The sequence below is a fragment of the Musa acuminata genome, chromosome BXJ3-11 (assembly GCF_036884655.1).
Source record: "Musa acuminata AAA Group cultivar baxijiao chromosome BXJ3-11, Cavendish_Baxijiao_AAA, whole genome shotgun sequence".
Taxonomy (NCBI): domain Eukaryota; kingdom Viridiplantae; phylum Streptophyta; class Magnoliopsida; order Zingiberales; family Musaceae; genus Musa; species Musa acuminata.
Genome location: NC_088359.1, coordinates 28404978 through 28428397, shown reverse-complemented (window position 1 = coordinate 28428397; position 23420 = coordinate 28404978). Strand labels below are relative to the sequence as shown.

The 23420-nt window shown below is 41.9% G+C and overlaps 3 protein-coding genes across 5 annotated transcripts; 1 reads left to right on the top strand and 2 right to left on the bottom strand.

Annotated features, from left to right (window-relative positions):
• Positions 1-246: 246 nt before the first annotated feature.
• On the bottom strand, positions 247-4879 carry LOC103971773 (uncharacterized). The gene is made up of 8 exons (XM_009385887.3): positions 4579-4879; positions 4034-4259; positions 3785-3919; positions 3261-3483; positions 2257-2443; positions 1854-2038; positions 1002-1139; positions 247-683 (listed from the first exon to the last, which is right to left on the bottom strand). Exons 1-8 carry the CDS (start codon positions 4877-4879, stop codon positions 555-557), a joined length of 1524 nt encoding a protein of 507 aa, XP_009384162.2. The 3' UTR covers positions 247-554.
• Positions 4854-7660, top strand: LOC135653430 (pentatricopeptide repeat-containing protein At1g79490, mitochondrial-like). Its single transcript, XM_065175398.1, has one exon. It carries the CDS (start codon positions 4982-4984, stop codon positions 7376-7378), a length of 2397 nt encoding a protein of 798 aa, XP_065031470.1. The 5' UTR covers positions 4854-4981; the 3' UTR covers positions 7379-7660.
• A 1383-nt stretch (positions 7661-9043) lies between these two features.
• On the bottom strand, positions 9044-22627 carry LOC135652398 (GTP-binding protein ERG-like). Of its 3 annotated transcripts, none has more exons than XM_065173281.1 (9): positions 22028-22627; positions 21071-21160; positions 11665-11813; positions 11046-11204; positions 10900-10966; positions 10373-10480; positions 10158-10297; positions 9867-10002; positions 9044-9475 (listed from the first exon to the last, which is right to left on the bottom strand). In XM_065173281.1, the coding sequence occupies exons 1-8, from the start codon at positions 22547-22549 to the stop codon at positions 9903-9905; spliced, it is 1335 nt and encodes a 444-aa protein (XP_065029353.1). In that variant the 5' UTR covers positions 22550-22627; the 3' UTR covers positions 9044-9475; positions 9867-9902. The 3 variants fall into 3 exon arrangements, with proteins under 3 accessions (XP_065029353.1, XP_065029354.1, XP_065029355.1); XM_065173282.1 differs by having other exon boundaries at positions 9044-9436; positions 22028-22626; XM_065173283.1 differs by lacking the exon at positions 21071-21160.
• Between the last annotated feature and the right edge of the window lie 793 nt (positions 22628-23420).

Genomic DNA, 23420 nt, shown 5'->3' with positions numbered 1-23420 from the left:
TTTTCCTTGCCGTTGGCTTCGTTGACATGACTATGAATGAATTTATGCAAATTAGTTTGACATATTATTATTATTATTAATTAGACTTAAAATTAATGAATCGATTATCTCATCAGATTAGATTATAAAATTCGTACTTATTATGAGTATTAATTAAATTACAATATTTAAAATTTTATGAACATAAAAAAAAACTATATTTTTTATTCGCATACAATGAGCCTATTCAAACTGAGACTCGCGACCTTATACATAAGTTTGCCATCCTTCCCAACAAAGAAAAATGGATTTGCTCGTTACTACAGCAAACAAATAAGGATGATGATGATTAATATAATGATCAGAAGAGTTACAGTGAAATCCACAGTCTCTGACTAGTTTTTCCTTCACTCCGTAAATGATCTTGTTGTGCTGCAAATGGTGATGGCATGGCACCTGTGTAATGCAAGATGTACGATGTGCTCCGTCTACCATGGTGGAGAAGTTGATGCAGGAAGAACTCGTCCACGAAGAACTGTCACCGGTCACCGTCGTATCAACGTTCTGCCGTCTTCTCAGAGGACGCGGAGCAAGAAGTTGGTGAGGTAGGCACCCTCTGGGTAGGAGGGGTCGATTGGATGGTCGCACGCGACGCCAGCTTGACGCAAGACTGTGATTCTTCTCCCTGCCATCGATGCAGCACCCTGAACAGAACAAAAGATTCATCGATTGCATGGATGAATCAAATTCTAGTTGTGCAAACAAATTATACATCATTGGTTCACTTGTTATCTAAGACCCTCTATATCATAGTTATGGCTTACTTGGTGAACGAAGCAGCTTCTGACTGTTGTTTTTACCAGATGGTTTAAAGTAAATGGAACTTGACATTGAAAAGCTTAGTGGTAATTAACCTGATCATGAAGCACCAAAATTCACTTGTATCGACTCTCATGTGAATGGTGAATGTTCCCATCATGTTTGTAATGTGAAAAAGCATGATACTTGAAGATGTAACTTGCCTGAAGAACACGCAGGAACAACCCACTCTGTGTCATAGCTCCAGAACATGAACATGTCATTAGTAGACCACCTCTCTTTGTGATTTGCATGGCCAATGAGTTCAAATTTCTGTACATGCCAGATGCACTTTGTAGCACCTACAAGGAACTCAACTTTTAGAAGAAAAAGAGGGGAGAGCATGAGTGATAAAAGAAATATAAGAAAACCGATCGTCATATCATATTAAATGTCAAGAAAATGTCAGTCAAATATGTTACACTGGTAGATACTTTTCAGGGCTCACACACTTTGTTAGGAACCATACAAGATATATATCTAAGAGAAAAGAAAGTAAGTTCTAAAATTCAAGTAATTTAATTCGAAATATAAGCCAAGTAAGCAGGCTTTGCCTGCAAGAACTTCGAATTAGGTGAATATGCACATAAATGCAGACTAGATGAGCCAATGCTACTAATTTAACACACTAGCTATGCATGCGCATTGGCTGTATAGGAGGCTTGCTGGCTACATGAAGCGATGTTCCATCAATTATATAATATCTGCTAAGAGAATTTACTCCATCTCACTGCAAAGGGATGTGATAGTCTGTCACTCATTTTCTCAAGAATTTTACTAGATTTTTCTTAATGAAGTCAAACAAAAGTTAAACCTCAAGGTTTGTTTTGTGACTTCAAAATAACTTCACTTCTTCACTATGTTGGTAAGATGGAAAGATTAAATTGCAATGAAGTACCATGGCTAGATAACTCATTTATCGGCACTTATAAGTTCAGGTCAGATGTACACATAGTTAGAACTATCAGAAATTACCTCCTTGCATGCAAATTAACAAGCAACAGATTTCAGATTACCTTTCTTCGAGGTGCTAATTTTGGAGGGTCCAAAATTACCACATCCCATGATTCATTTCTGGCAGCAGCACCTTTCATGAACTCTGTTGCATCTTCTCTTAAAAATGAGATCCTTCCTGGATCCAATTTGTTGAGTTGGATGTTCTCTTTTGCAAGTTCCAAGGCAGGTGATGATGAATCAATTCCTGAAAACAAGCAGATTAATATAGTTAAACTTATCTTTTATTTAAGAAGCAATTTTAGCAGTAACATGTGGCATTACATACCAACAAATGAATACTAATTGATACAAAGACTCGTATAAGTCAATTAATCCATCTAGAATTAAGATGGTACAAGTATGCTTAGCATCTTTCAAACAATATGTATTCACAATTAAGTTTATGGGCTTACAGTATTTTACCAATGACATCCTTTGCACCACCAAATGAAGCATTCAATGCGAAACCACCACTATAACAGCAAACATCAAGGACTCTCCGATCTCTTGAAATAGATGAAATCAGTTGACGACTTTCACGCTGATCTGCATAGAACCCTGTTTTCTGTCCCTCTAGTGAGATTAAGTAACATATGCCATTCTCCATGACCTGCAAGCACAAGCTGCAAATCTTTAATGTAAACGCGTGTTTGAAGTGGTAAACTAACAAAATTAAGGTCAATGACAAGTATTAGGCTGTACTGGGAGAAAAGTCAAGACAAACATACTTAACACAAAAAACATGAATGAGAAACATCATAACTAATGAAGTTATTCAAGTAGCAGATTTCAGATGATGTGCTCAATCACATATGTGCAAATTCTTATAAATGCCTACTTTTAAATAACTGCACAGGATAATATCAAGTAGAATAATTCTTAAAAAAAATGATGACACTGTAAATCTCTTAGAAATCAAATTTTAGACTTAGAAAGAAATGGAACTTCATCAAGACTTTATATACAGGGCAAATTTACAAATCATAGACCAGATAATTTTTCCTTAGTTAACAGGAGTGACAATGCATGAGCTAAACATATAAAATGGGACACCAAAAATATCTCCTGCAATCATTATGTCTGGAAATATGTGGTAACTCACTACAACTAAATGATTGAGAATATTGAAGTAGTGCTGCTTGGTCTGAGGATAAAGCATCAACCCCTAAAGGAAGGGTTAGCTATATTCCTACAGGACAATTAAACAGTTTGAGACAACAGCGGTTAAAAAAGTAAAACCAGCACAAATGAAACTGTCATTCTGTAACAAAGCTATATATATTGTCAAAGAATGATATTTAAAAAACAAGAAATACATTTATTTCCAATTTCATTACTGTCCATACATTATTTTCAGAAATTATGACAAAATTTATCAAAACTGGATCCTCAAAAACAAGCAGCAAATTGAGAGCTTGATGTTATACCTTTACTCTTCCAGGGCATGAAGAAGAGCCAGGGTCTCCTTGATCTGATATTTCAAGTCCTTCTTCTTTCAGAATATCAATTGAAGGTCTCCACTTTATATGGTTTACATTTCTGACTCTGCCAACAAGGAACTCAATTTCCTGTTTATATTTCTCGATCCATGCAGCAGATGAGGCTATTACTGCAACATCGCCAAAAACGTCCACAATTAAACCTGACAACCTGCATTCATCTATCTAGTGATCATGAAAAAGCCAAGTTGGACAGCCCTCCACAAACACTTAAAGCATCATTATGAAGAAATAGATAAATATAACTAGAAAAAGTAAATGAAAGAAGCATAGAAATCAAGATTCTGAATATATCAAACACAAATTAAGTCAATGTATCCCGTGTTGCAACTTATATAGTTCTAATAGTTTTATCGGTTGAAAATGTCAATAGATGAAGAACAGAGCCGAAAGCATGCTATATTCTGCTGCATTGACGGAAAGCTTTAGAAGCTACAATATGGATTTCCTACCTATCCCCCTCACTGTTCACTAGACGATATACATTTGTGTCATCCGAAGGAAGTCCCATGCTCTGACGTAAATCTACAGCAGCATCAAGTCTTGCTTCAAGCAGCTTCTCCATGTTCAGTGCATAGCTTGGATCCCTGTGAGTTCATCAAGAAAAGAAAATGCTGGTGCATTAAGCTGACAGGAGGCTGGAGTGCAGAGACCTCCCTGCTGACAAAGCAAGCATTGTTTGTGCGGGGCAACATAGTTACCTTGCCGCCTCTTCTTCTAATTGCATTAGTCTGACACAGAACATTGACACCGAATTGTACATACCCCACCCTATTGCCCTCTCTGATCCATCTGCCACCAGAACAGCATCGCCTGTCTTAGGAGGAGGCCTACCAATGATTCTGTCAACTGCACCGCTGTAAACCATGGGATTTCCATTCTTAAAGACTTGTGTCTTCCCTTTCTTTAAGACAACTTTCGCCAAACCTGATAAATCACACAACTTCGTAAGCAATTACCAATAAGCATGATCCTTTCTACTGCAGAACTTCCACCTTGTAACAGCCATCAGTAGCTTAAGGTGCAAACAGAGGTGACGATGAGGCAGTGAGAAAGACCACCTCAGTCCCACTGGAACATAACATCGAACAGGACACGTGTTCGAATTCTTCACATCAAATAGGACGACATATTCAATTTATGAAAGGAAGTGATTTTAGTCGAGCAAATCATCAAACAGCTGGAGCTCGAAAGAAAGCGAGATCAAGAAGCGGAAATAGTAGCCGCAGTGAGAGAAGGGGATGACCTTTACGGTTGGCGGCGACATCTTCTAAGGTGGTGGTAGCGCCGGCGGCGGGCGAGGAAGAGGAGAGGAGTGCGGAGGATGCAGGACGAGAGGGGATGGCTCTGGGTTTTATGAGGCGAGCGGGGAGGAGCTGCATGCGAAGCATTACTGGGTCGGAACCGAACTCACTTGCTGACCACAGTGTGCTGGAGTAGCTCTTTGCCAGTTCGTCGGCGCTGCCTAAGCTTTTGATGTATTGGATTATCGAAGGGATAAGAGAGAGAGAGAGAGAGAGAGAGAGAGAGAGCCGGTCCCACAACATTCGTGGGCTCCAACGTAAGGTGGTGGGCTCCACTAAACCCTACTGACACGAGGTTAATTCCGGCCGTTGTTGCTCTGTTCCCGTCGCTCGATCAATCTCACTATGCTTCTCCGTCTCCGCAGCCTCAACCTCTCTCAGCCTCTACCTCTCTTTCTCCGCCACCCTAAAACCCTAAACCCTACCCTTCGCTGCCTCTCCTCCCCTTCCTCTTCCCAATCCCAAGGCCCGCTTCCGTCGTCGGAGCCCGCCGAATGGACGGACGAGATCGTCTACCTGGACGAGTCGGGCGATGTCATTTGCTCCGGCCGCGGCCTCCGCCCCGCCGAGCCCGGCCGAGACGCCCACGTCCTTGACGGCGGCCTTCTCCGCCCCATCCCCCGTTCCGCCGCTGCCTCTAAGCTAGTCGAGCTCGCTCGCCGCTGGCGCTGGGGCCCCGACCTTGACGCCCACCTCGATCGTCTCCCTTTCCCCCCAGACCCTTCCCTCCTCTCTGTCGCCCTCGCCGCCCTCCCGGCCGCTGACCCTCAGCCGGCCCTCTCCCTCTTCCGCTGGGCCCGCCGCCAACCCTGGTTCGCCCCGTCCGACTCCACCTATGCCCTCCTCCTCGATCGTCTCTTCGCTGCGGCTGACTTCGATGCCATCCAGTCCCTCTTCGATGACATCCTCAAAGCTGCCACCTTTGACGATGCCGAGCCCTCTTCGACATCTTTCTCCTCTTCCCTCAATCTCGTGGTCCAGTATCTGTGCCAGGCTTCGAAGCTGGAGATCTCCTTTTCCTGTTTCAAGAAACTACGAGACGCCGGATTCAGGGAATTCAACACCCAGACTTACAATTCTCTCATCACCCTCTTCCTATGCAAAGGCTTGCCCTTTAAGGCCTTCGAGATCTACGAGTCCATGGCGAGTAGCGGTTGCTCGCTCGATGCCTCCACCTATGATCTGATGGTTCCTGCCCTTGCCAAGTCTGGTCGGCTCGATGCTGCCCTCCGTCTCTTCCAAGAGATGAAGGCAAAGGACGGCTCCGGCAGGCCAGGGCTCCCGATATATGCGGCCCTGGTGGATTCCATGGGGAAGGCTGGGCGGCTGGATGCAGCAGTGGGGCTGTACCAGGAGCTGCAGTCAGTCGGATATAGGCCGTCGGTCACAATGTATGTATCCATGATCGAGTCTTTGGTGAAGGCCGGGAAGCTCGATGCAGGCTTAAAGCTTTGGAACGAGATGAAAGGTGCTGGCTTTCGTCCAAATTTTGGTTTGTATACGATGATGGTCGAGTCCCATGCCAGATCGGGGCGGCTTGAGACGGCTGCCTCCATCTTTGCTGATATGGAGAGGTCAGGGTTCCTCCCAACACCATCCACTTATGCTTGCCTCATTGAGATGCACTCTGCTGCTGGACAGGTGGACCCTGCAATGAGGCTCTACAATTCGATGACCAATGCTGGACTTCGGCCGGGATTGAGTACCTTTACATCCCTGTTGAGCGTTCTTGCTAATAAGAAACTTTTGGACTTGGCTGCAAAGGTTCTCCTTGAGATGAAAGCTGTTGGGTTTGCTGTGGATGTTAATGCCAGTGATGTGCTGATGATATACATCAAGGGTGGGTCGACAGAGCTGGCTTTGAGGTGGCTGAGATTCATGGGTTCTGCTGGAATCAGGACCAACAACTTCATTATAAGGCAGCTTTTTGAGTCTTGCATGAAGGCTGGGCTTTATGACTCTGCACAGCCATTGCTCGAGACCTATGTGGGATCAGCTGCAAAAGTGGATTTGATACTCTACACTTCAATTCTTGCACATTTGGTCCGCTGCAAGGACGAGAAGAATGAGCGGGCTATAATGGACATCATGAGTTCGGCAAAGCACAGGGCTCATGAGTTCATGTGTGGGCTCTTCACTGGACCAGAGCAGAGGAAGAAACCTGTGCTATCGTTTGTGAGGGAGTTCTTTCAGGAAATTGATTATGAAATAGAAGAGAGTGCCGCAAGATACTTTGTTAATGTGCTTTTGAATTACTTGGTGCTAATGGGCCAGATGAACCGAGCCAGATGTGTTTGGAAGGTAGCCTATGAGAATAAGTTGTTCCCCAAGGCTATTGTCTTTGACCAGCATATTGCATGGTCTTTGGACGTGCGAAACTTGTCTGTGGGGGCAGCTCTGGTGTCCGTGGTGCATACACTGCATAGGTTTAGGAAGAGGATGCTGTACTATGGTGTGGTGCCTCGACGCATCAAGTTGGTGACAGGCCCCACGCTGAAGATGGTTGTGGCTCAGATGCTTCAATCGGTGGAGTCACCATTTGAGGTGAGCAAGGTCGTGCTCAGGGCACCAGGGGATTCAGTCCTGGAGTGGTTCAAGAAGCCTATTGTCCAACAGTTCTTGTTGAATGAAATACCATCAAAGGCAGATGTTTTGATGCACAAGCTTAACGTACTGTTCCCGAGCTCTGCACCAGAGGTTCGGTTACTTTCTCCTCCCAAGCCACTAGCTGTGTCAAGGTAATGTGCTAATGAAAGATGTACACGATTCATATTTATATTAGGAATGAAAAAAGGGGGGCATTCTCAGTGATGAATGTTCTGCCTGCATTTTGCAATGACAGAATCACCGATTTATGTGATCATAGGAGAGGAAATATAGATTATGGCTAGTAGCTTTTTTTTTTATTGTAATAAAGTTCCAGATACTTTCTTATAAGCTCTTTTAATTAGATCATGAATTGTTCATATAAATCTGACTCTCTTGGTTTGTCTACAATAGTCATCAAAATATAATCTTGAATCAGCAATCTTGTTTCATGTTTTTCTTTGGAGTTGAATTATTTGGTTTCCTACTAAATCAGAGCTAGCTATAGTTGAGGATAAGAAGAAAGGTATTCATTCATTGTGGTCAGGGCATGGCCCGAGAACACGTTTAAGTGATTAGTAAGAGAGCTCAACTTGTGTTCAAAGTGTTAGTCTGGGGATAGGAAGACACACAAAGACTTGGTCCGAAATAGTCCAAAAGGATCTTGTGGCACTTGAGCTGTTTAGAGGATTTTAACCTAATCAACTACTACTAGTTGGAGACAGAAGACCTAGTTTCTATCCTTGTGTTGTCTTATGGTATGTGTATTTTCACATCAACCTCATATGACTCCCATCCATGTACACTCTGGAGAACAGCCTTGATCATCTCAAGGAAGTCTTTAAAATGATCATGTAGCAGTCCTTAGCATATTACCTGGTTCGCATTTCCTTTTTATTCTGACGGAAATACTTTAACATGAATATGCCATCTGAGTATTCTTCTGGATCAGTGATCACTGCACATGTAGTCCCAATTGCATTTGTAGTCAAGGGAATAGGTGCTGCATGGGGGTGAAACTTGTCTCTGCCATCACTGCCATGGCAAATGCTGTCCTGGACATCCAAACCTATATTTCCTTGTTGTATTTCCAACCCAAATCAGTCTTTTGCCCAAGCTGTTGCTTAGTGTGCACTTTTATCTTACATTGGTCTCGTTCAAGAATGAAAATGAATTGTTATCTTTCTTTTCGTTTCTTAACTTCACATGAAGACTATTTCATTTTTTTTCTTGTTCTCATCGTTACGTCATAAAACCCTGTGATCGAGTTGAACTTTGTATCAAACTCTTTATGCGACATTTTTACAGATTGGAGTAGAAATAATTGGTAGAGTTGAACTTTGTATCAAACTCTTTATGTGACATTTTTATAGATTGGAGTAGAAATAATTGGTAAGACAACCGATGCTATTCTTGTGTCGGACCTTTGCTTCCATGATGTTATCGTGCGTTGCAAAGTGGCATGTGTTCTTAGTTATGGATCGATCTTCCTGATTTATAGACAACTTTTGTAATTTTGATCTGCATGCAACTGTTTTTAAGGAGTTATCGAACACAAGGATGGATGATGTAAACGATATACAGTTGTCATGTTGACTCTTATTTGATTATATTTAAGGTGATATATCTCGTACTATGAATTCTTTGGGACTGACTCCGACCTCGGCAAGATTATGACTTCTCCTTGAAGCCATGGATCACAAACAAACACTGTTAATTTGTTTAGCATGAACATAGTACATATTAAGAACGTTGCTGATATCCTGTGGCTATCTGAAACATATCCTTTGTCACAGAAAAAAGAGCCAAAACAATATGCTATGAGTTTAAATGCCTCCATTACAACCATGTGGGAGAAGATAAACACCATTATATCCAACATAAATAACAGAACAACATGATTGTTCCATTCCGTAAGGAAAAAAAATGAAACAAGAGCATGCTACATGGTAAGATTATTAATTTTGGCATTTTACATGGATGTGGAATTGAAGCCGGGCTGTAGAAACAAAACTCAAGCTGTAGATATCAAGATGGGGGAATCTCGACAGGCATCCGAAAGCAGTCTATGAGCTTGAATCCATGCAAGTTTGATAGCATATCTGGAAATCCTCACACTGGAAGTTCAATTCGAGAGCAGGTTCGCTTCAGCTAAAGAGAGGATGAGTTCTTTGCAGACTGGAATCACAGTGAGCTGCTTTATCACTCGATGCCCTGTTCAAGTAGTGTGTGCATTAACAACCTTCTGGATTCCTGGCCTCAAAATACCACAATTACATCAACCAGGTACTCAGATATTGTAGCAGTTTAAGTTGTGATACAAGCAATTTCATGGTGCAATCCGGGAATAATAAACTAATTTTACAAATATCTGGCAAAAGCATGAGAGAAGAAACAAGATGAAAGGTTTAAAGATGCACTTAATTATGATCGACATCTTGGCAGCAACTAACTTAGTTTTAACTAAGCAACATGCATATAAAACACTGACAGTTTACCTCCAGGGGTATCATTAAAAAGGGTGTTAGACTGATGAAGTTACTGTCAGCATTCCGAGATTTTTCATGAATGCATTAGCATGAAAAAGAGTTCTAACAGTGGGATGCTACATAATGAAGCAGATAGCAGAAGAGCTTGTACTCACACGTTTCGGGTGTCTTGCATAGAAACAATGAGATATTCATGCATTCCTTTTTCGAGCTACCCTAACTTGGAGGATGAGATGAACATTTCTCTTAAATATTGATCTCAACTCTTCGTTGGCTTCAATGCCTATTCTCCTGTTCACACAAGAACAATAGACAAGAAATTGAGCACTTATTCCTTGCATAAAAAGATTTTAGTAAACCAATATGACAAAAGAAAACCCACAAACTGACTATAATCTTCATCTAAATAAGGGTAATGGAACAAAGGGTGGTGACAGAAACAATACCCAATTTTAGAGCCATTTTTTCCAACAAGAATCTGGCGCTGGCTCGGTTTTGGTGTGATGAAGTGTTGCTCCACCCTAAGGGAACCATCTCTTAGTTCCTTCCAATCCATCAACCGGTGTTCAATAACATAAGGAATTTCCTGAAAGAGAGTATCTTAGCATCTTTCTGACAAGCAAATAAAACATGCTAACTTCACAATTACACTTAATGATACCTGATGAATATGATCTAGCATCTTTTCCCGCACAACCTCCAGTGATATAGTTTTCATTATTTCTTCACTCATGGTGGTGGGGTCTTCATCCCAAGGTCTTTTAACTGCCTGCATACATCAAAGCAATAAGAATCACCTAAATAAAGTGCAATTGATATTCAACTAAAGAAATGGAAAATAAGATACCAAGATATAACATTTGATGTCTGATAGGAGTTCAGCATATTCTATCACATTTTAACAAGACTCCTCATGTCCCACTATAATTTGCTTACTGTTTGCCACAAGACCTGAGTCTCAAATCTTTATCACAAATGTTAACAAGTCTGCAGCACCACTAGATTCTTTTTGTCCCCATTAGTGGTACCTAATACTAAGCTTCCTACAGTCGATTATAGTTTTCAGATAATTCTTGGTTAATTTGTGTAGTGATCAAGAATGTGATAGACATGACTAGTTTTCATCATTGGTTAACAATAGTATTGAATTACCACAGCACCACATGATGCATAATCAGCATAAAGTACCTGATCCATCAGATACTGAACAAGGTCTTTGATTCCTGAACCTTTTAATCCAGATATCATAAAGTACCTAAAAGACATGAGATATCAATGAAGAAACAAGCAATTTGATCAGTATTAATTAGACCTTACAACAAATTTTCACCTACTTATCATATCCAGGAAGATCTGCAAATTCTTTGGCAACTTTTAGCAAGTCTTTCTTGTCTTCTACAAGATCAACTTTGTTCATGCATAACACCCGCTTTTGCTTAGAGTGAACCTTTTCTCCCATTTGTTTAATCAACTTGATCACCCTTGTGTCAGGCCTGCATATAAGGTCAAATAGCAATGAAGATTTTTCATAACCGGATCTCTTGTCATTTGATGTATTCTAAGTAATATTTCTTACCCAAAAAAAAGACACCGAGGTATCTAACATGCTAGTACATACATAAAATGTTTGTTCCAAGCATCAAAAACTGAACAATTGCAAATACTTCCAAATCTCTGAATCCATTTTTGTATTGCCTAGCCAAAGACTGCTATGAAAAATCTAAGTTGAGTGATGCTTAGGTGAAGATTTTATCAAATGTTCATTTCTCTCATAAGAGATATTTGTAATACAAGACGTTGAACTCATTGGTAGATGCTGAACTAAACAAGTTGACAGTAATTTAGAGGACAAATTAGAATAATAAAAAATTCCTGTGAATGTCAATTCAGTTCTGGACTGCAGATGACAAAATTTACAAGAAAAAGCCTCAAATTGATATCATGATCACTTACATGGTCAGATGCCTATGTACGTCAAACATCATTATCAACAGATCATATAGTCCAATAGAGCTCCAAGCACTTTCTACACGAACTTTAACATCAGTCCTGTAAGGGTATCCATGTTGGCCTATCATGAGACCTGGTGTATCAAAGAAACACTGTGGAGGAAGGCTATTAATATAACTGGTTTAACAATAGATATAACACATAAAATAAGTAAACTATGTTTATATTTGCTTTGTGGATTGATACTGATAATGCTATTATCACAATCAAATAAACCGAAGGTCCACATAAAACAAAGAGTATTCCAAACTTGCAACACTTAGTACAAAACCCTCTAACCTAAAAAAAATCATGCTTTCTTATTTAATGTATTAAAGCCATTCTACCAACACAGACTCGTTAAACATCAATTGTGAAAGAAACAACAAGATGAGGCTTGCCTTCAAAGCAAGTTTTGCCACGGGATATTATATCCTCAAAACACTATGTGACATGCTAGTCACTTGTCAAATACTGGTTGGATCAATATGCACCAACCTGTAGTCACCATTCCAGTGACAGATCATATAACTAGCACCGGTTGGTATCAATATTTTATTATTATTTTTTTCAGAGAAACCAGCCATACATATCAGTATAGCTCCTAGTACACTGATACCATACCAGTTTGGTAGTTGTGAAAATTGGAGTTGAACCACTATCTATAATCTTGGACTCTATATTACTGAGGATCTATGACTAAACCTCCAACACTCATACTCCAAATGCACAAGATCACTAAACAAGAGATACATAAAGTCATTAACATCTTTAATAACCTTACTGAGGCCTACTAACATTGCATGTCCAGTACAATTTTGATTCATTATATAAAAAACAATGTACTGCCTTAAAAATATCTAGTGCTCACACATCCGTATATATGTGATCAATAAGATACACTCTGCATTCTAAACAAATGTATTTCATTCCAATAAACCAATCAATAAGACTTCATCATTAAGTCCTTGTACCACAATTTAAGTTTACGGTTCACTTGAGCATTTTCATTCCACATCTAGAGTGATCCAAGCTCAACTAACATAGCTTTACGCAATGTTGTCAAAAGCGCTAAGCGCCAAAAAGAGCTATGATCCCAAAATGCCCAAGGTGCTAGGCACTTGCCCAAGCAAAATAAGACACTCCTAAATATTATAATTTAAAAATTATATATCATGATTAATAAAAATAAACTAAAACTAAAATAACACATCAAGAGGGAAAGGATGCTTAAGTTGGCTAAACTCCTTGAATCTCGCTTTTAGTTTCATAAAGGGGTCAATTTGATGAATAGCCTAGTGAATACTTGCTTCCACCAGCGCACTTGGCCTAGTTCTTTTTTTCTATTTATTCAGTCCTATAAGCAATGGTAGGGATGACACAAAGCATAGTCAATAAAGCCGCAGGAAGCAAAGGCAACAATAAATAGATACATGAGTCGCATAAGGAGGGGAAGAGAGAAGAAGCAGCAACAACAGAAGAGGGAGGGAAAGAGGGAAGAAGCAGCAACAAGAGAAGCGGCATTGAGGGGTGGGGGGGGGGGGGGGGGGCGGGGGCGGGGGCAGAGAGCACCTGTGACAAGGCGTGCTGTCACGGACAAAGTTCTAAACAGGATGTTTGATGTAATACTTATGTATGTCCGTGTCATTTGGTTTGTTCATGCTTTGCACAGCATGTAGAGGGACGATCGAAGACTTAAAAACCCTACTTTAGTTGGGTTTGGTGGCCTTTTTAGGCTTGTAAATAAATGTTGTGTCATGTGGACACTTGTGAGAGATATTCGGTCTATAGTGGGCCATTTTGACCCTTTGTTGTGCAACCGTTCAGAGCTTGTAAAGTCTGTTTATAATTTGCATTGTCTATGAAGTGTTTCCTGGAATTTTTGCTTGTGGATTCCGAGTGAGGCACTTTCTCTAACCTGTTTTCTCTTTTGTAGGTCGTAAGGGACCATGGGAGGTTTCGGGGAGGCTGACCGATGCGAACGGACACGCAAGGGTGTCGCACGACTTAGGCAAAACCAACTAAGTCCATGACAGATGGTATCAGAGCGGGACAAGCACTCATAGAAACACTTGGCATGCAAACGTGGGGGACCTAGTGGGGCTGCGTTGAGGGCAACTAGCACGCGCGACCATTTGGGGGAAAAACGGGCATGGAGATGTAAGGAAAAGGAGTCGCTTAGAGGAGCGGGCATCTGAGAGTGGCATTCAGAAGAATGGCCAACCCTTCGCGCAAGAGACACCACGAGGACAAGCAAGCTGGGAAGAATGCGGAGCGCACAAAGATTGGGATGGTTGAGTTTGAGCTACGGCTCAACGTTGACAACTATACTTGATGGTGCTCAAGGCAAGCGAGGCGCTTGGTAAAGGATGAGACCATACAGGGTGGAATGAGTTGCTCGACGACCGAAAGAGTTATGCAAAGCTCACAGAGGTGAGGGGAATTGCTAACTCGAAGAATTCGATACTCATGCTTGGGCTTGTATGTGGACAATGGAATGTTCGCGACCATCCTAAGGCGACCGAAACTCGGCGCCATGGAGCATTGAAACTTTCCCTTCGGCATGTGAAGGATACGTTCGTAGGAGACTGAAGTGTGCAGCGAGTTCAACATGTTGCTAGGACTTGAGTGGTGCAACGGGAGCTGTATTGACGTGGAGTCACAATCTAGCAAGTGCGTTCAGCAAATCAGAGTAGTCCAAGGGGATGGTGGTCTCCGAAACTTTCAGAGAGAAAGAAGCGTAAAGAGATGTTGCTCCAACGGGACAGTTATCCAGGAGGGATAGATCCCAGTTCTCTAGAGGGAGAATCATGTGCAACAGACCGCACATGTTGAGGAGTACCTCAAAAACAACACTCCACGAAGCTCAATGGACCGAGCGAGCAACAAGGAGTCGTCGCATGATCTCGCTTGAGAGAATGCATTAGTGGATGCATTGCGAGATCAAGTGGGGGAGCGACCAAAAGCAACACAAATGAAGGCACACTTGGAGTCGATATGGAGATCGGACTCTAGGGAGGGCTGACCCGTGGAATGGTGGGCATGAGGGCCACCGTCAACTCAATGCAAAACGAGGAGCGAAGCAACTTGGGTGTAACTTGGCGAAGTACCCAAGCCGTATGAAGGGAGCCGACATAAAAGATGGAACATGGAGCGGAGGCACAAAGCTTTCCTTGGACAAAGGTCAAGGACATGAACTCTTACAGAGGCAAGAGCAGGATCATGTTGTTCCATGGGTCCTTTATTCTGATGGAGCAGACTCATCTTACATGGTGCCAAAGACGAAGGGAACTTATGGGCACATGCACCTTATCTCGGAGAAGCATTTGACAGAGGAACTAAGGCGACTCAACTTGCGGAGACGAAGTTGGGTTCAGAAGGCCTTGGCACGGGGCAAGAGGACGTGGAGGCGGGTACTCTTGAAGAATATGCCATAGTGTTGCCATTCAAGTTGTCATGAAGGAAGCGGTGCGCAACGGAGATTGTGCTGGTAGGGGCAAAGGCCCAAGATTCAGACAATGGTGCACCATTTTTAGCGAAGTCGGTGGACTTCGGGAGCTACTAGGCGACAGATTATCCTAGAGCGGTGCTTCATCTAGGTATGACCCAAGAGCGGGTGGATGAAGGTCGATTGCCAAAGGAGCGAACAAAATCGAAGGTGGAACAGACCCTACGATGTATTGGCAAAGGCCACACATGGAGGAATTACAATTCGAGTTCATCCCACAATGATCATAATGCAATAGAAATGTCACCAAGAGGCGACATGGTGCAGCGGATCGTGGTGGAACAGTTCATGGCAATGCGATACATACGACATAGTCCCGTGAGGGACTGTATCATATAGAGGTATGATCGAGAGCTACTGGAAGCTCCACTTCGGTGAACAACACGACGACAAGGACTATGGATTCAAGGAGTGAAGGCCATGGTATCGTAAAGACGGGTCTTCCGTGCGTGCATCGAATTTTGCATCGGATGAAAGCCTTGGTCATCAGCATATGGGGGCTATGTTCCACCAAGGGAAAAGTTCGAATGCAAGTACCAGTAAGTCCCATGGGAGGGACTTGATCATGCAGAGGTATGATCGAAGCAACTGGAGAGTTAGACTACTCCAGGGCCCATATTCAATTAAGGGAGCCCGGCAAGTCAGAGGACAAGGTCGAGTAAGCGAACGTTGTTACCAAAGAAGCTAAGGAGAACAGAATCGGTGCAAACCCTACAACGTGATGGTAGAGGCCATGCATAGGAGTTGCAATCTGTCTTTCCATCGACCAAAGGGAGCTGCTTGGAGAACACAGAGGTGTTGAAGCAAGAGGTCAAAAGGGACGAGGAAGCGACAACGAGTCCAGAGGGACTTAGCTACTCAAAATCAAGCATCAGTTAGAATGGAGGTGGACTCGGAGGAGTGCCACAGAGACATATCTATTGATCGTGAAGAAAATGGATGCAGATGCGAGGCGACGGATAGTAAGGCCATGGGCATGGCAGCACCATGATACCGCAGAGGCGAGACTTCTGTGAAAGTCATTGATCCCTTGCTCTCATGGAGGGAGAACGCTTTGTCGTGAAAGGGGCCGAGGAGGTGAAGCATGCAGAGGCAAACTCCGAGTACCGAGACAAGGCTGAAGGGCAGAGGCCAAGGAACTTCGTAAGACCGGTGTCAACGAGCTTCTCATAAAGATACCCGAAAGTGAAGGACTTCGGGTCACGCAAGAGTGCACGACCAAGGAACGAAGCAAGCAGTACGCGATGTTATACCTTTGTTACTCAATGGAGTAGGCAGCAGGGTTGATGGAGAAGACGGTACAATCCCAGAAGCAACCAAATCTATTAGGGAATTACTCCAAGTTGGGGTGAAAACTTCCTGCATTCCAGAAGTTCGATAGCATTGAGAAGGTGAATCACAGTAGCTAACTCAATGCAAGGAGTGTAAACACTTCGAGTGCTTCAGAAGTGTGAGCAAAGAGCAAGCGAAAGTCAATAACCAGCTCGATGCATGAAGTACAACCCTTGAGGAGGCGGGTGAAGTCAAGTAACCATTGCCTTCTCAACTCTTAAAAGAATGGCCGAAACCGAATACTCCAATTCTCTTATCTATCCAACAAAGGAGCATTGCACAGGTTCAAAGACCCTTCGAAGATAATGAAAGACAATAGTTATCAAATCCTCACCAATGGTGATCAGTGCTATTGAGAGTAGATTATCTGCTTCATTTCCCAACAGAATGCCAATCGAAAGCGGAAGTGATGCGAATATACTTGGAAGTGACAACTAAACGAAAGAAGAGTCGATGGACATTTTGTGGAGGAAGGACCCAAAACTTCGAAAGTTTGCAAGGCGATGCTCGTTAAAGCTCCAACAAGCATCCACCCAATTCAAGCAACATGAGACATTTGAGAGACTGGCGCATAGTAAGGATGGTCTTTTCCTTCATCTGGAGGATCCACAGGAATCAACAAGGATCAATACAACTCAGCCAACCCCACACTAGAGTCAAAGTCATTGGCGAGTTGAAACAACATAGCGGATCAAAAGTTCGACTACTCAACAACAACAGCGGAGAGCAGCTGGGAGCCAAGAGGCGCATTGCAGCTAGTGCAGTGTCGGCAAAAGGCTTCAACGAGGACGTCGAAGGAATAAGTGAGGGAGAATGTCACGGACAAAGTTCTAAACAGGATGTTTGATGTAATACTTATGTATGTCCGTGCCATTTGGTTTCTTCATGCTTTGCACAGCATGTAGAGTGATGGTCGAAGGCTTAAAAACTCCATTTTAATTTGGTTTGGTGGCCTTCTTAGGCTTGTAAATAAATATTGTGTCATGTGGACACTTGTGAGAGATATTCGGTCTGTAGTGGACCATTTTAACCCTTTGTTGTGTAACCATTCAGAGCTTGTAAAATCTGTTTGTAATTTGCATTGTCTATGAAGTGTTTCCTGGAATGTTTGCTTGTAGATCTCGAGTGAGGTGCTTTCTCTAACCCGTTTTCTCTTTTGTAGATCCTAAGGGACCATGGGAGGTTTTGAGGAGGTTGACATTTGCAGACGGACATGCAAGGGTGCCACACGACTTAGGCAAAACCAGCTAAGTCCGTGACAGTACGGGGAGATGAAGGGTTGCAATGAACAGGGTAGAGGCAGAAGGGAAGAGGGAGGAGGAGAAAGAGAGAGATATACCGAGAGGGGAGGGGAAGAAGCTACCATCGCTACTACCAAAGGAAAAAGCCATCGCTACCGCTAGAGGAAGATGTTATTGCTGTCGTTGTTCGCTAATGGGAGGAAGCCCACCGCCGTGTAGAAACGTAGTGGGAAAGAGACAGTTCTGTGTTAGGGCATGGCTCGCGCGAGGTGTTGATAGTTCTATGTTTCCTGGTTCAATTGAACTAGAGTGACTTAGTTCGATTGAGGCTCAACTTGGCATGAGTCAAACCAGGCGGGCGCTCGGCTTGCCTAGCGCACGCCTGGGCCATGCTTATGTGAAATCGCCCGCCCAACCTAATAGGCGGGCACTCAAGCCACGCCTCACCTTGCCTGGGTGCCTAGGCGAGCACCTGAGCATCCAATGACTTCATTGGCTTCAAGCAATCCAACCATTTAAATCGACTCGACTTTGCTTATTATTCCTTGAATGCACCATACAATTGCACTTTATGCAAAGCCACATTGCTCATTCTAATGTCCATCAAATTACCATTATGAACCCATGTATTAAAAAACAAATCCACAACTCTTTACAAGGATGTTCACTTACATTTAATTAACCCTACTTCATAGAATGATTTCAATACTTTGTCAGGCTCTTGAAGCCCATAGACTAGAAAAATAGTCTCATTTTGAATACTGAAAACTTACTACACAGGTATATCAACTAAAGTTTGACTCGCATAATTTCACCAAAAATTGTAATAGCAACATAGTTTTCACCAAAAATGGCAATGAGAATTCATTGCCATGTTAAGCATGACAAAGTTGCCAATGGGGTCATCGCTGTACTAAATAATTGTCTGCACAAGTTAATGATTATGCTTTTAATCCGTTGATCAACTAGTTCTAAATGATAAAAATGAGAATTGAATGCTTGAGATACATACAAACATAAAAAACTTACTATTGATCTAGAACAGCTATTTTCAGTAGCAAACAATTATTTCTAAAATATCCTAACCTTTTGCATTTCTCAAGGTTGAATGTAGAATTAATCTTGTCACTGTAGCAAATTATGCACTACAAACAAAGTACCTTGCCAGGACCCACTAACCCTACTGAGATGAGGAAATGGCTATCACTTCATCATTGCCCAAAGTTCCCAATCCCCCCTTGACTGTTGATAGATTATATACTAATCAACACATCATCAAGCAATGCTTGCTTAGTTTATACAATGATCACTCAATCCCATCATCACCTTATCAAGGATAACCATGGTTCATGGGGATGAACAACTTGGTCGTTGACTCGATTAGACTTAATCAAGTTCAATCCAATTCCAGCCAGTTCAGCAAAGTACTGGTAAATTTTAACTGAGTTCCAGCCAATGGCTAGTTTCTGCTAGTTTTGATCATGTTACAACAAATTCCCGGTATTATAGATGGCTCAGCATGCTGGATTGAGTGACACACTGTTGATTTTGGTTAATCTCAATGGTCCTCATCAAATCCAACAAAATTTTGACTAATCCTAGTTGACATCCTATGTTGTTCGCCTGAAATTGATTCTTTCAGAAAAGATCCGATCCTGTGTTCCATATCAGCCTCCAAACCTGACTATGAACCTGGTCTTAAGAGTCACATTATAGAAGTCCAAATTAAGTCATTTGTATTCATTTTAATTATTCTGTCATAGTGGCTAAACACTATTTTGAACATCCAAAGCTACAAGAAACAATACTTCCTAAGTTATTGAATGCAATCACAAATCAACAAGGACAAAGATGTTACAGGCTAATCCTTCATAACACAAAAACGAGAATGATTTTCTGCAAGGTTTTTAATCTCGTACCGTGCCTGCATAACGAGCGAAGAACATGAAGCAACTTAGGGTTTTTGTACTTGATCGTAAGCGCAAAGGAGAACTCCCCCCACTGATGGGCGAAGTGCCTTAGGGCTGATTGGTACATGCACGAGGGGGAGTGCGGAGGAGGAAGGCTTCCGAAAAGGGAAAGTTCTCGTGGCCCTCCAACACGACCTTCATAAGCGAGCTCTGTTCCGGCTGAATGGAAGGCTTCGGGACCTTCACCAAGTCGGAGGGCAACGCTTACTCCGACTCTTATGTCGTCAACCGAGAGCACGGGTTCGGATGCAAGTGACACTCCAACAACGACTATCACGAGGGCGATTAGTGGTGCAACCTACAGGAGAGTTGCAGCCAGTACGTGTGGCGAAGCAAGAACTAGTACGTCGGCGAGTGGCGAAACAACGTAATATCCAACTGTAGGGCGCTCATCTAGGCTAATGGCAACCGCTACGATGACCACTGAGAGAATGTAATGCTGAAGGGGAGTGGCGTGTTCGCTTAGCTGGCGACAACTGCTATGTAACGCCTGATACAAGTTGGTAACGATCGAAATTTTGATCGTTACTGCCAAATATAGCCCTGTATCGCCCGATATGGGGCCAGAAACCTGATACCGTCTGGTAGTGAGTGGTTCACATGCTGGTCTGCTAGCAGACCGATACGTATTGCCCGTGCAGAGCGACACGATACAAAATTAAAAACCCTGATTTTCCTTATGTAGACCTGGGTAATCAATTTAAACACAAATTTGTAACTATTATATAATCAATGCAAAAGTAGGTCTTTTCTCCTACAACTAAATGCTGCCAATATGGTAATGACCTTCTTGCTTGTAAAGGCTAATACAATACATTTGTTGTTCTCCCTATTTTTTCCTTATGCTATTTTTTATTTGATAATTTAAGAAGTATCTTTTAAAGTCTTGGTGCTTAACGGAAACAAATTCCTTCTATCAATTCCAACATCCCTAGTTGACTCTTCTCTGTTCAAATCGTACATGTGAATAAAAAAATACATAAACCTATGCTGCCACCAACCCTTTAGTTATAAAATATAATCAATCTGTACTTGCTTTACCAACATATTATGATGTCCATAAGATCAGATTTCCACCATACCCCAAAATTTTCATATTGTGAAGGCACAAACCTGATACTATGAGCTGAGCACTGCATAATTATTCAACGGCAAAGACACCAACTGAGCCATTACCATCTAGTTCTTTATAAAAACTGATTTTCATCAAGCAAAAAAATTTGTACAATCATAAATAATTAACAATATGAAAGTAGAACAAATACGTAAATGCTATTGGCTTTCTGATACCAAAGAAAATGAGAAGGGATGATGCATACTATTTGAGTATTTCCTTTCGTCATCACTCCTAAAATTTCATGAGTAGTTGTATTAGTCTTCCGTGAGACAGCAGCAACCTTTGTTCCAACCTGAGTTTGGTTAATAATAAGACTAGAGTCTTCAATATTCATATGCTACTAAGAATATATGATAAACCAATGAAAATAGATCCCATAGCAAATAGGAGGATCATTTTGTAAGCATACCAAGAACAAGCCAAAAGCTGTGGGAGAGGAACAATTAAAAAAACCAAAGAATGAGGAAAATCAACGTGTAGATGTTACGGAAAAAGCATATGATTTGGAAGTGAAGGAACATAATGCTTGAAAGATATATAAAATCAAAATAGGTATAAAAGTGCTACTAAAGTATTTAACATGAGAGTCATTGCTGGATGAGCATCCAGCATTAATTTCTGCAATAAAGAGCAGAAATGCTTGCTGAAAAAAATCACAGATCAGTGTAGCATACAAATAAGTCACAACACTAGAATATTTCAGAATGTTGCAAAAAGTTACATTCAAGGACCACAATAAATAATGTATCCAGAAAATTTCAGCATATAACAGCACCTTTTCTAAACCAGTCCAAAATTCATTTAAGAAGTACAATACACACTTTATCATACAGAAATCCTTAGCAGTTCATGGTGCTTTTTCCCCCTTTTATTCTTTCTTATTTGTTCGTAGAAGCAAACAAAATAAGATAATTAAATTAAAAACCAAGACGAGATTTTTTTTTTTTGGCGTGAGAAATTAGTACAAAAACCAACACGTTAGTAGTCATCCATATCATTCAAGAAGAGAACGTATCTAGAATGTAATCACAACTCAGATTCCAGCACGACCAACACCAATAACGTCAGTAACTAGAAGCCACCCGAAGAGCAATAGCTGAACGTTGCTGAGGGTCACAATTAATCCAAGATCGAGTGCATAAAAGAGCCACAACTTTACCATAAAGTTCGTCAGGCAAGACTTGCCAGCATTGGGCGCACCAATGATCCCGACCGAGAGCGACCGCTGATCCTCCTCCTTGACCACCATGTCCTCTTCCTCGTCCTCATCGGGCTGACCCAGCGCCGCCTCAAGAAGAGCCCTGGCAAGCCTGGTGGACCTCTCCCTCTCCTCGTCCTCGTCCTCGTCCTCCACCACTTCCGGGTGGCTCCGGCTCTGAGCGGCCGCCTTCCCGAAAAGAACCTCGTCGGCCCTCGCGCGGTGGGCCTCGTCCCAGATCGGCCTCTTGGGGGCGGTCGGAGCCTGGGTGGGAAGGGAGAAGGCGGAGCTGTCGAAGTCAGCGGAGGGGAGGTCGGCGTCGGAGTCGGCGGGGGCGGGGGCGGGGGTTTGGCGTAGGGCGCGGGCGGCGAAGGTTCGAGAGAGGCAGGATCGATATAGATGAGAGCTAAGAATCTTAGAAGTAGAAGGAGGCGGAGGAGAAGAGGAGGAGAGAACCCTAGCGATGGCTCTCAAGGCGATCATTACTCCCACTCGCGCCACGCCCACCTCCACCACCACCAGAGAGGAGTAGCGGAGAGAGAAGGGGGAGGGTTTATTGTTGTTGCGGGTTATGGGGGTTTCTTATTGTTTCACGTCACGGTTGATTAGGGTTTTTACATTATGGCCGTGATTAAAGAAGAGAAAGAAAAGTGTTGGATAAAAGGGCAGTAAATACTATGATCAAAGAGGTTTAATGTCGTTAATTTAATCTTTCTTTTTTCTTTTTTACTTTTAGATTTTTCATACCACATGGTTTATTACCCTCTCACGACAATTAATTTAGTCCTATTTTACTCTCTATTTTTTAAGGGGAGATCATAAAGACACGACGATCGATATGATAAACTTTGCATGGTAAAAAATTAATATTTTATTTTAATATGTTGATATGTATCGAATACCATTGTGGCATATACGTGAAATATTACATAAAACATTGGTATTTACACCATAAGAATATTATATATTATTGATTATTGACAAACCCTTTGACATCTTAAAAAGAATTATTTAACGATGACATACATGACTAACTTATCTCAAAATAAAAAATCGAAATATTATTTATAAATGTTTTATATTTAAAGTATTAATATGATAGTAATATGTCTAATTAATCGAGACCTCAAGAGGACATGAGACCACATCTGATAAAATTAACACAAAATAATAATTTTAAGATTCAAAAATTTTATACAACATTGTCACAATGTCCTAAAATCAAGTTTCATTATCAAAGTAAATACATATATGCATATATATATACTTATTTATTTGTGAAACTTTTGTATTTCTAATAGTAAATAAAAGACTTCTAAGGACGAGGAGAAAAATGAAAAATAAGTCGTTCCTC